Consider the following 12,215-nt stretch of genomic DNA (forward strand, 5'->3'; position numbering starts at 1 on the left):
GTACATTTTAGCCCAAACTGTAGTTATCCCTCTCCAAGCTGGCATTGTGGGAAGCGTTTATTTCCATTCATTCAATATCTTCCCCTACATTAGTCTTATGATGATGCAGACATTTGTTAGAAATGCTTGTTTAATGATGATTTGAGAAAGATACAGAAAATTAGAAGAGTGAACTCTTGCCCACTCAAACAGTGGTATCAGTGGAATCAGTGGAAATTGGGCAAAAATGTTCCTTTTAAAAATTGGACAATGATAAGAGTGGGGTTTGATAGCATTTTATTGAATCGCCATCTAGCATTGAATTAAAACACTGGAACCAAATCCTTTCAATTCCCTTAATAAATATATTCGGTGTATTGCATGTTTAGCTTTCAACAATATTTAGTAACAAAGGTAGAGATATTAATACATTTTTGAGAAGTAATTGTTAATACGAAAAAAAAAAAAGCAGTTTGATTTTGAGCGATTAGTTAGACTAGGAGCGTAACTGATGTGCTTAATAAGCTTAGAACCGGCTGTCCAAACCCAACGCCAGACAGTGGGGATCATTACCACTGGGGCAAAAGTTCTTTCATCACTTAAAAACCATCTACTATGGTGGGAAAATAAAGTGTGTTAATTAATTACGGATAGTGAGAAATTCTCAAACACTCTCTCTGACAGGGCGTTAGTGTGAAGCTTAGCCGTGACAGCACATTGCATGAGCAGCAGAAGTACAGTCATCCTGGTGTACGCTTCCTCATAAAGGCTGTTCTTCCTGTTAATGTATAAACTCTACTCAAAGTGACAGGATTTTGTTTTGCTACATACCTGATAATTTGATGTAATGATTGGTTGGTTAATATTTGAAGTTTCAGGAAAACTTTCAAGACTTTCAAGAATCAAATACTGATTTCTGTAAAAGATAAAACAGACACATATAAATCATATTTTATTCAACTGCATACTGGGGATAATGTTTCACAGAGTATTCTACTGTACTGACCTTCTCGTACGCTATGTAAACACCCTCCACCTTCAGAGCGCTGAACCCTTGAAACCCTCGTGCACCACTGTGTGGCACCCTTGTACTTAGGGAAGAAGAATAGAGTCTTGGGAGGAAGGGCAGGGTCACTGCTGTGAATAGAAAAGGAAAAATTTAGGAGAGGGCACTGGTCTCCGGGGACGGGTGGGTGGAAAGGGCAACATTTAAAACAGAATCGACCCATTCTTTCTCAGTTTCCTGGTCTGACGATTTTTAAGTTGTTAGATCAGTGTTATGATCTATTCTGCTCCATTCCATATAAAATTTCTATTTCAAATTGGTTTTATTAGCATTACCATAATTAAGTAGAGTATTGCCAAATCAAATTGCACAAGATTTACAATGCAAGTATAATTCTAAACATTAGAAAAAAATACAGCAGATGTGTTTGCACATAACTACGTTGTACGCTATAATGAGTGAATGTAAAGTCTATTCTGTCATTGTTGGGAGTTAATGATTGACCCTATCTGTGATCTTTGTTGGGGAGAGAATGATGCAAGTTTGAGCGATGATGCCATGTATTTAATGTTTAGCTGTGTGGTAAACAGACTGAAAGGCAACATGCCATTGAGTGACTCGGGGCTGTTTAAGTTTTGGCTAATGAGTAATGTGGAATCAAAGCTGTGTGTTTAGTCCTGATGCCAGGCTACAGGTGATAACCGCAGCAGAAACACAGAGTTTGAGCTATATGGACATGAGGTGGTATATAAACATGCACGAGTGCGTGATATTATTGTTTCCTCTGATCAGCATTTGTTTGTAGTTGTTTTTGGAGTTGGAGAGGTGAGATATCCTGATGCAATCCTAAAGGGAGGAAGAACAATACTCTCAACAGTACTTCCTCCCATTTAAGATTAGAGGCCACACAATCATTACCACTAGGCAGGTATTACCAAAGGTCTACTTCCTTGTTTGTACTACCTCACACATAAACATGGTCTTTTCATCAGGTGCAATGGGACATTATCCCATAATCCTTAGTTTTTGTGTGTTCATGTGCACAAAGGAATGTCTTGATGAATAAACCAAAAACAATTGAAGTTTTTTTTCTCTCTCTTTGTAGCTATATGAATTACATGTGTGTGTGGGTTTTAGAAACCTGGCAGGAAGCAGTATTTTCCTATTAAAAATGTACGCACTGGGATTATTTTACAGGCTGATTCCATAGTTTAGATTCCATATACTTAAAGTTGACTGTTTTTGGACCAGCAAAAAATAAATTAGTAAGGAACTAGTGCTGGATATCAGAATCTGTGCCTTTATGAAATGACAAAATATATTAAACTGTTCAATGCATCGCTGTAAAATAAAAGCCTTTGCTAAAATAAAAAAAAGTCTGAATTTAGAAAATTTTTCTGATTTAGATTAGTAGATATTTGACCAGTGTATAATTAAACAATCCTAAGAACCTAACCAAGTATTTGATACTGACTTTACTTGTCACTTTTGTATTAGGGTTTGATACCAAGACCTATAAAGGGCTCAGTATTAATCCACCAGAATTTAATTCCTGGTAGTGTGGAAAGGCTTTGAAACTGCATTTAGACCTTCATATTAGGAAATATAATTTACAGAAAAAACAAGTGAACAGTTACAGAATAAATAAAAGATGAAAAAGAGCCAAAGAAGTGCCACAAAAAGAATGAGAGGAGGGACAAGGCTGTTTTAAGTTCTGTGTCCAGAGCTGATGTGCAACTCAAAGTTTGAGGTTTATCCTCCATGCAGATGCTTCACATTTTGTTTCACTGAAGAGATAACAGTTCACAGCATGTGTGTGACCCTGGGTTACAAAAAGCCTGGCGTTTGAGATTCCGAGGAAACAGTAGATATTCCACAATAGTTCAGTATAATGAATTTAATTCAACAGGCTTGTTACCTTCGGCGAGGAGGATATGTTTTCAGCCATGTCTTTATGTTTGTTTGTTTGTTTGGTTGTTTGTCAGCAGGATTACGCAAAAACTACTGACCCGATTTTCACCAAACTTGGTTGGAGGGATGGGGCATGGGTCAGAGAAGAAACCCTTAGATTTACTATAAATTTGAATTTTTTTTCCCGAAGTCTGGTGTTTACTGATGCCCAGTGACATTGAGCAGGTCGTTGAATTTCTGGTTGATGCTTTAAAGCTGGTCAAAACTCAATGCTGACCTCTGCTGGTGCAAAATGATTTACTTTGCTTTTCTCTGTCCTCGTCTCCACAGAACTCCCATTCAGAATGTGTTGGTAAGTATGTACATATTGTCTCTTTGTTTTGTTTAATGAGTTAAACTTGTGTTATTTTGTCTCTGTATTTAAAGAAATATAAGTTCTAACACAATGCTGTATTATGTGTTTAATATAGGCTTGTTAATTACATCATCTGTTAATGTATCTGCTCTGTAAAATGACTTGAAAACAAGTTTTTTTTTTTTCAAGAAATATAGCTTTTTAAAATCTATTTGTGCTCATTTCTAGTCTTTGTTCTTATTTTGTTCTTGTGCTGGCTCTTTATTCTTGTTCTTCTCTCTCTTAGATAGGGAATGTGACAGCAATGAAACGGAAACACTGACAACAACAACAACAACAGTCAGCCTTGTATCCAGACCGAACTGCCAGTTATCCATTGGGGATAATATCTCCGGAGATGGTTCACTAACTGGTCTGATTCCTGGAGCTGTCTATCAAATCATCCTTAATTGTTCAAACTGCTGTAAAAAGGTCACAATGAGTAAGTCTCTTTACTTTGCTGAATCACTTAAAGTCCAGACAAAACATGTCTACAACAATGACTTTATACAGCATAGTACCTACAGCTTTGCTACAGTTTCAGCATGTCTGACCGTTGGTTTTTATTGGCATGAATAAACCACTGACATCTAATACACAGATGATAATACCTTGTGATACTGATGATGAATATTGAGAAGCTAAAATATGAATTCTTTCCCCCACGACCTCTCTCTCACTCACAGAGCCCGAAGAAGTTAGAGATCTCATTGTGACTAAAATCAGCACATCCTCCGTGTCTGTGAACTGGACTGCACCAGAAGGAAACAGCTCTTTCTATAGAGTACAGTGGACAGATGGAAATTTCAGTGACAATGTAACAGTGTCTGAAACATCTATGACCATTAGTAACCTGACTGCTGGTGTCCAGTATAAAATAACTGTAACTGCAGTGGCAGATGACGGCCAAACTGAAGGACAGAGCGGCTCTGTTTCCCAATACACCAGTAAGTAAACATTTAAATGTGTTTCATACCGTCAGGAAGTCTGCTGGGGAAACCTGCTGGAGAAGACTCTGCAATGATCACAAGCAGGATGAAATTCAGAGGCTGATATAAAAAAAAAGTCCAGGTGTAGAATTAGAAAGGTTTGGATTTTTGTTGGTCCAGCGTTGTTTTTTTCCGTAGCTCTGGCTAAAATTCGTGGGTAGGGACTGAGAGAAGGAGCTCATGGATACGGCAACTGAAATGAGTTGTCAACACAGGGTGGCCTGGCTGACTTTTCATTGTATACTGGAAAGTCAGTCTCTATGTCAAGGTGCTGTTTCTCTGTTATAACAGAGGTCAGATGAGGTGGTTTGGTCACCTGTTAAAGATGAGTCTGGGTGTCTGCCTTGGGGGATGTTGCAACGTGACCAACTGAATGTGGATCCATAAAGAAAGGATGCTAAATGAACTTACGGCTACATGGAAGCAGCTTGATGACGTTGCTGAGGCAACGTGTCTCTTGTTTGCACTGTTACTACCTATTTAATTGATTTTCAAAGTAGATGCACAATGAAATGATTTTAAAAACTCTTGATTTGCCCATATAACTTATTTTCCCTCACAGAGCCTGAAGTAGTCTGGCACCTCAATGTCTCTGAAATCACAACGTCCTCTATATATGTGACGTGGACCGAACCAAATGGAGAGCGCTCCTTTTATAGAGTACAGTGGACTAACGGAACAACTAACTGGAGGGTCAATGTCACTGAAACAGAAATAAATGTCACTGAGCTGTCTGCTGGAGTGAAGTACAGTTTCACTGTCATAGCAGTGGCTGGAGATAAAACAGAAAGTGAAACGGCAGAGATTTTTCATTATACAAGTAAGAGGATGAATACGATGTTTACCGATCATGGTGCTTCTACCTTGTTTTGTGTTTTACTGCTTCATTCTTAAAAGATTGAAATGTTTATAGTGTATTTGTCTTGATGTGTCTACTTTTCCTTTTTTTTTTTTTTCTTGCTGTAATTGCTGTTTTTTTTAATGTCATCCATGGCTGAGGGGGAAACAAGGATCAGAAAACTAAAAATCACATTAAATAAATGAATGTTATTGATGATTTTTTTGTAATCAACAGGCACATCCCAGTTGAGTTTTACAGATTTTACTCCCGTGTCTTCTCACATCCCACTTGGTCGTGTCCTCTCCTCTCCTGTCCCCTCCACTCCCCTTTAGGACCAGGTATAATTGGGAATCCTAATCCGTCCCAAAACACCTCCTCCATCTCTCTGATGTGGGCCTCACCTCCTGGTCAGGTGTTCATGTACAGGTTGGAGTGGCACAGTGGTGGAGCAGTGATGACTCTATACACAGCTGATACCTTTGCTGTGCTGTCAGAGCTGATCCCTGGAACTAACTACACAGTAACAGTCACTGCCATTGCTGGAGACAATCAGACAGAAGGAGACCCTTTCTCATTCACCTCAGTCACAAGTAAACCACATTTTATGTATTCAACATCTGCATATTGTTGTGCAGCATTTTGAAGCGAGTTGACCAGTTGTGCCCTCGTTTCATGAAACACCCACAATTCTAATGTTAGATGTTTTCATCAATCTGTGTCTTGCTTGGTGGCTCTAAATCCCTGTTTTTTCCCCTCATCCTGTATTTATCCTGCACTCACAGAGCCTGAAGTAGTCAGAACTCTCACTGTGACTAAAATCAGCACATCCTCTGTGTCTGTGAACTGGACTGCACCAGAGGGAAACAGCTCTTTCTATAGAGTACAGTGGACAGATGGAAATTTCAGTGACAATGTAACAGTGTCTGAAACATCTATGACCATTAGTAACCTGACTGCTGGTGTCCAGTATAAAATAACTGTAACTGCAGTGGCAGATGACGGCCAAACTGAAGGACAGAGCGGCTCTGTTTCCCAATACACCAGTAAGTAAACATTTAAATGTGTTTCATACCGTCAGGAAGTCTCCTGGGGAAACCTGCTGGAGAAGACTCTGCAATGATCACAAGCAGGATGAAATTCAGAGGCTGATATAAAAAAAAGTCCAGGTGTAGCATTAGAAAGGTTTGGATTTTTGTTGGTCAAGCGTTGTTTTTTTCCGTAGCTCTGGCTAAAATTCGTGGGTAGGGACTGAGAGAAGGAGCTCATGGATACGGCAACTGAAATGAGTTGTCAACACAGGGTAGCCTGGCTCACTTTTCATTGTATACTGGAAAGTCAGTCTCTATGTCAAGGTGCTGTTTCTCTGTTATAACAGAGGTCAGATGAGGTGGTTTGGTCACCTGTTAAAGATGAGTCTGGGTGTCTGCCTTGGGGGATGTTGCAACGTGACCAACTGAATGTGGATCATTAAAGAAAGGATGCTAAATGAACTTCCAGCTACATGGAAGAAGCTTGATGACGTTACGAGGCAACGTGTCTCTTGTTTGCACTGTTACTTCCTATTTAATTGATTTTCAAAGTAGATGCACAATGAAATGATTTTAAAAACTCTTGATTTGCCCATATAACTTATTTTCCCTCACAGAGCCTGAAGTAGTCTGGCACCTCAATGTCTCTGAAATCACAACGTCCTCTATATATGTGACGTGGACCGAACCAAATGGAGAGCGCTCCTTTTATAGAGTACAGTGGACTAACGGAACAACTAACTGGAGGGTCAATGTCACTGAGACAGAAATAAATGTCACTGAGCTGTCTGCTGGAGTGAAGTACAGTTTCACTGTCATAGCAGTGGCTGGAGATAAAACAGAAAGTGAAACGGCAGAGATTTTTCATTATACAAGTAAGAGGATGAATACGATGTTTGCCGATCATGGTGCTTCTACCCTGTTTTGTGTTTTACTGCTTCATTCTTAAAAGATTGAAATGTTTATAGTGTATTTGTCTTGATGTTTCTACTTTTCCTATTTTTTTATTTTCTTGATGTAGTTGCTTTTTTTTTTATGTCATCCATGGCTGAGGGGGAAACAAGGATCAGAAAACTAAAAACACCATTTGATATATTAATGTGTCACAAAAAACAGAGGAACCCGAAAGCAAGACAGTGAACACAAGGAGTCACCACAAAAACCAGGGAGTTTATTCAGATAACTGGATGTGGAACTGGACATGCAGGCTGGGGAGTAGAGGGAAGGTGGCAGAGGGCTGTGGGGAGCAAAGAGAGGAGCAACCGAGAGCGGAGGTTGTGATGGCTGGGGAGAGGGTGGACGTGGTGGGTTGAGTCAGGGGAAGGCCTGGCGGTAGCAGACTGTAGCTGGAGGAAGACACCGTGGGGTGAAGCAGGGAGAGTTGCAGTCTTGAATGAAGGAGAAGAGATGGCGAAGCAGGCAGGCAGATGGAGGTGGGAATGTGGGGAATGCTGAAGCTGGCAGAGGTACTGCAGTGTGGCACTTGACAGAACAAACAAAGTGGAAGGCCAGCCGTAATCCTGAGCACAAGGAGATCCACGTTAGTCACAGGATGAAACACTAGGAACAAACTTAGACTTGACAAGACTAAGCGGCCTGAGAAGTCTACCGGTCTGGTGAGAACAACGTTTTGGCAAAGTGGCTGCAGAACCAGGGAATAAATACTGCAGTCTTGGTGAGAAGATGGGATGCAGGTGGCTGAGAGAGAGCGAGAGAGAGAGAGATGGAGGAGCACCACACCCCCAGACAGACACACATTCAAACACATAACATACAACGGAAAAAAGACAGGAAACACAAGGGAACGGGGAAACATAGGAAACACACAGAAAACCCAGAGACACGGCCGAGACTGTGACAGAATGTTATGGATGATTGTTTAGTAATCAAACAGTCTCTATGTCAAGGTGCTGTTTCTCTGTTATAACAGAGGTCAGATGAGGTGGTTTGGTCACCTGTTAAAGATGAGTCTGGGTGTCTGCCTTGGGGGATGTTGCAACGTGACCAACTGAATGTGGATCATTAAAGAAAGGATGCTAAATGAACTTCCAGCTACATGGAAGAAGCTTGATGACGTTACGAGGCAACGTGTCTCTTGTTTGCACTGTTACTTCCTATTTAATTGATTTTCAAAGTAGATGCACAATGAAATGATTTTAAAAACTCTTGATTTGCCCATATAACTTATTTTCCCTCACAGAACCTGAAGTAGTCTGGCACCTTAATGTCTCTGAAATCACAACGTCCTCTATATATGTGACGTGGACCGAACCAAATGGAGAGCGCTCCTTTTATAGAGTACAGTGGACTAACGGAACAACTAACTGGAGGGTCAATGTCACTGAAACAGAAATAAATGTCACTGAGCTGTCTGCTGGAGTGAAGTACAGTTTCACTGTCATAGCAGTGGCTGGAGATAAAACAGAAAGTGAAACGGCAGAGATTTTTCATTATACAAGTAAGAGGATGAATACGATGTTTGCCGATCATGGTGCTTCTATCCTGTTTTGTGTTTTACTGCTTCATTCTTAAAAGATTGAAATGTTTATAGTGTATTTGTCTTGATGTTTCTACTTTTCCTATTTTTTTATTTTCTTGCTGTAGTTGCTTTTTTTTTATGTCATCCATGGCTGAGGGGGAAACAAGGATCAGAAAACTAAAAATCACATTAAATAAGTGAATGTTATTGATGTTTGTTTTGTAATCAACAGGCAAATCACAGTTGAGTTTTACAGATTTTACTCCCGTGTCTTCTCACATCCCACTTGGTCATGTCCTCTCCTCTCCTTTCCCCTCCACTCCCCTTTAGGACCAGGTATAATTGGGAATCTTAATCCGTCCCAAAACACCTCCTCCATCTCTCTGATGTGGGCCTCACCTCCTGGTCAGGTGTTCATGTACAGGTTGGAGTGGCACAGTGGTGGAGCAGTGATGACTCTATACACAGCTGATACCTTTGCTGTGCTGTCAGAGCTGATCCCTGGAACTAACTACACAGTAACAGTCACTGCCATTGCTGGAGACAATCAGACAGAAGGAGACCCTTTCTCATTCACTTCAGTCACAAGTGAGCCACATTTTCAACATCTGCTAATTAAAATTCAAATTGATAAAACTTACTCAAGAGATTTGCTTTACACATCCTTTATTCAGTTTTGCTTCATTAATTTTGAGAAAGTACGTTTGTAGCAGTAAAAGTTTTTCCAGCAACCAAAAAGGAAATAGACTCTAAAATAAAATAAGCAATAAAAAGTTTAAAAAAAAACATAAAACAGCAACAACAATAAAAAACACACTCATACAAATTTAGAGAGCCAAAATTCTAATTGACAGCTACCTGCTGTTCAACTAGCTTCTCTTACTCAATGCAATCTCTCATCGACCTTTTTCTCATCACTTAACTGGGCTCAGTCTGTCAAACTGGTGATGTTCATGAACCTTTAGAACTCATTAAGTCACCCAATGTTTCTTTTATCAGCCGCATACCGTGTATATATATTTAACGATTAGTTCCTAACATACTGTAATGCAGTTGTAAGTAGATATAAGGACATTTTTTAGTGTTAATAAATGTACAGTATTTGTAGCAATCATAACTTCTCCTGTGAAGACATATTTAATGTTATTACACCTGTGTTTTACTGTATTGTCATTTATTATTCGTGTATACCAGTCTCCCCTTATGGGTCCCCAGAGAAAGTGAAAGTGATATATACATTACTAAACACCTATATCTGCTTCCAAATGCATTACAATGTGTATATAAATAAACCGTTTATTAGTTGTTCATATACCACCTGTAAATGCTACAGGACTTAAAGTCAAGGTTAGCCATGACATTTACCCTGTGATTGCATTTGTGGGAAACAGTGTTTATAACATGCAGCTAAAAACAGAAGTATTAACAAACAATTATGATTCATGTAGAGCTTGATTACTTGATCAACAGAAATGTGATTGACAAGTATTTGGATATTCAATTAATCGTTAGGGTCATTTTGCAAGCACAAATGCCAAACATTCTCTGAATCCAGCTGCTCTGATGTGAGCACACACTGCTTTTCTTCTTTTTTTACTTGGACTGATGGCCAGAAAAAACAAGACATTCTTAGATCTCAGCATGGGTTTCCTGGATGTTGTGAGGATAATTTTCAGTATTTTCTGGCATGTTGTATCAGTATACTACACAACACAAGATGATGTTATATTGCTGCATTTTTAGTAATTTGAGCTATTACAATGTCAATGTGTATAACGTTTCTCTGTCTGCATGTTGACACCATTTTAAACATTAGACCTTATTGGTTAGGAATATATGGATTGGAAGTATGATGTATGAATTACTAATATAGAATTGTCATATTGCAATATTTTATGTTTTAATTGATTAAATATGCATTTATGGCAAATATATGTGCTTTACTTATATGATGTCATTTCAAAATGCGACACATCACGAATCGATCATATGTTTTTTCAAAATGCAATGACAAGATAGATGTAGCACCTTCTACTTGTTTTTTTTGTTGTTTTTGTTTTTGTATAGGGCCTGAAAAGCCTGAGGACATTATGATTACAGCACGAGGAACTGACAGCCTGAGCATCAGGTGGACTTTGCCTGAAGGGAGGGCTGATCACTATGTGATAACCATCTCAGATATAAGTCTGATGAATCTGAATAGCACTACAACAACAGTGACCACAGCCCTCTTTACTGATTTATATCCTGGGAGAGTCTTTGTTATCACAGTGACCGCTGTAGCTGGGAACTTCACTAGTGGGTCTGACCAGTCTTTATTTGCAACTTGTAAGTTTAACATCCTTTACTGTTGTTCTTTTCATGATGCTGTCTTGATCAGATCTATTCGTTTTTTTTTCTTAATGGGTTTAAGCCATTGAAGACATTCAGACATGAACAATGACAGAGCCATGAATAAAATTAGCTTATATGATCAAAATCAGATTGTGTGACAGTCGACAACTATTAGTTTCACAAGGGCCTGATATGCTATCTTTTCTTGTATATCAGTACCAGAACTCCTAGCAGTTAGTGTGATATTTTGTGGTAACCTACTAACATGTTTACACTATGTGTTAGATCCCCTCACCAGAATCACCACTGCCAAAACTTTTCTTTACTTGAATTTTAGTCTGAGTGCATCGTTTGTTTTTGTTTTGTTTTTGTTCTTTTTTTGAACAACGTACTTATAAAAAAATATTAAGTACCTGTACCTGTCATTCATACCTCTTAGTTCCCACGCCTCCTGGTTCCATCATCATCAGTCAGAGGAAAAACTCTTCGCTCCTTCTGAAGTGGGCGATTCCTGTCTTGATGGAGGGTGCTCCCAACATCAGCTACCATATCACCTACCAGCCTGAGGGTGGCGAAGTACAACATAAAAACTCCACAGTCAATAGCACAGAGCTGTCCCTGCTTTCCTCCGGAACTTCCTACAACATAACTATAGAAACCGTTGGACCCCAAAATTTAAGGAGCACGGCTGTCCATATTTCTGTTTTCACCCGTAAGTACAACAGGGAGAAACCAAAGGACAGAGAAGTGTCCTTTGTGTGAGAGTGATTAAATTCATTTTGTACTTCTTTTGTAGCAACCCAGTATTTTGTGTGGCTATCATCTAAGAATACTGCATATTACACAATATATATGAATTCATCATACAGTATGTGACAGAAATCTCTACACATTTAATTGCATTTTAAACTAACATTTCCACCATGTTTGTAATATTTCTAGTGCCCAACCCTGTGTTGAACATTGAAGCCAGCCCTGTTTCCACCACCAGGGTCAAAGTGGAATGGTCATACCCGCTGGGAGCCCAGCTTTATTACAAATATTGTATTAGAGTGTACAGCCTGACAGAAACACTTTTTAACACAACAGTCGACAATAACAGCACTGATGTACCTGGCCTGGAGCCAGGAACTAGATATAATATCAGTGTCAGGACAATAGCAGCACCAGGAAGTGAATCCACAGAGGAACAGACATCCAGTTACACAAGTAAGACCTCACATTTAAATGCAGCCAAACTGCAGAAGCGTTAGT

The 12,215-nt window shown here is 39.3% G+C and overlaps 1 protein-coding gene across 4 annotated transcripts in view; it reads left to right on the forward strand.

Annotated features, from left to right (window-relative positions):
- The window catches only part of ptprjb.1 (protein tyrosine phosphatase receptor type Jb, tandem duplicate 1), a 36,280-nt gene that overhangs the window by 12,434 nt on the left and 11,631 nt on the right, over positions 1–12,215 (forward strand). For 2 of the 4 annotated variants that reach the window (XM_040133443.1, XM_040133445.1), the window contains exons 2-13: positions 3,227–3,248; positions 3,538–3,732; positions 3,977–4,237; positions 4,842–5,099; positions 5,453–5,710; positions 5,903–6,163; positions 6,766–7,023; positions 8,349–8,606; positions 8,958–9,215; positions 10,695–10,955; positions 11,401–11,673; positions 11,904–12,170. In XM_040133443.1, coding sequence (XP_039989377.1) covers positions 3,227–3,248; positions 3,538–3,732; positions 3,977–4,237; positions 4,842–5,099; positions 5,453–5,710; positions 5,903–6,163; positions 6,766–7,023; positions 8,349–8,606; positions 8,958–9,215; positions 10,695–10,955; positions 11,401–11,673; positions 11,904–12,170 — 2,830 coding nt within the window. The remainder of the gene's footprint in view (positions 1–3,226; positions 3,249–3,537; positions 3,733–3,976; positions 4,238–4,841; positions 5,100–5,452; positions 5,711–5,902; positions 6,164–6,765; positions 7,024–8,348; positions 8,607–8,957; positions 9,216–10,694; positions 10,956–11,400; positions 11,674–11,903; positions 12,171–12,215) is intronic. The other 2 variants (XM_040133446.1, XM_040133447.1) reach the window with 2 other exon arrangements.

This window comes from Xiphias gladius, chromosome 8 (genome assembly GCF_016859285.1).
Source record: "Xiphias gladius isolate SHS-SW01 ecotype Sanya breed wild chromosome 8, ASM1685928v1, whole genome shotgun sequence".
In the NCBI taxonomy this organism is placed as follows: domain Eukaryota; kingdom Metazoa; phylum Chordata; class Actinopteri; order Istiophoriformes; family Xiphiidae; genus Xiphias; species Xiphias gladius.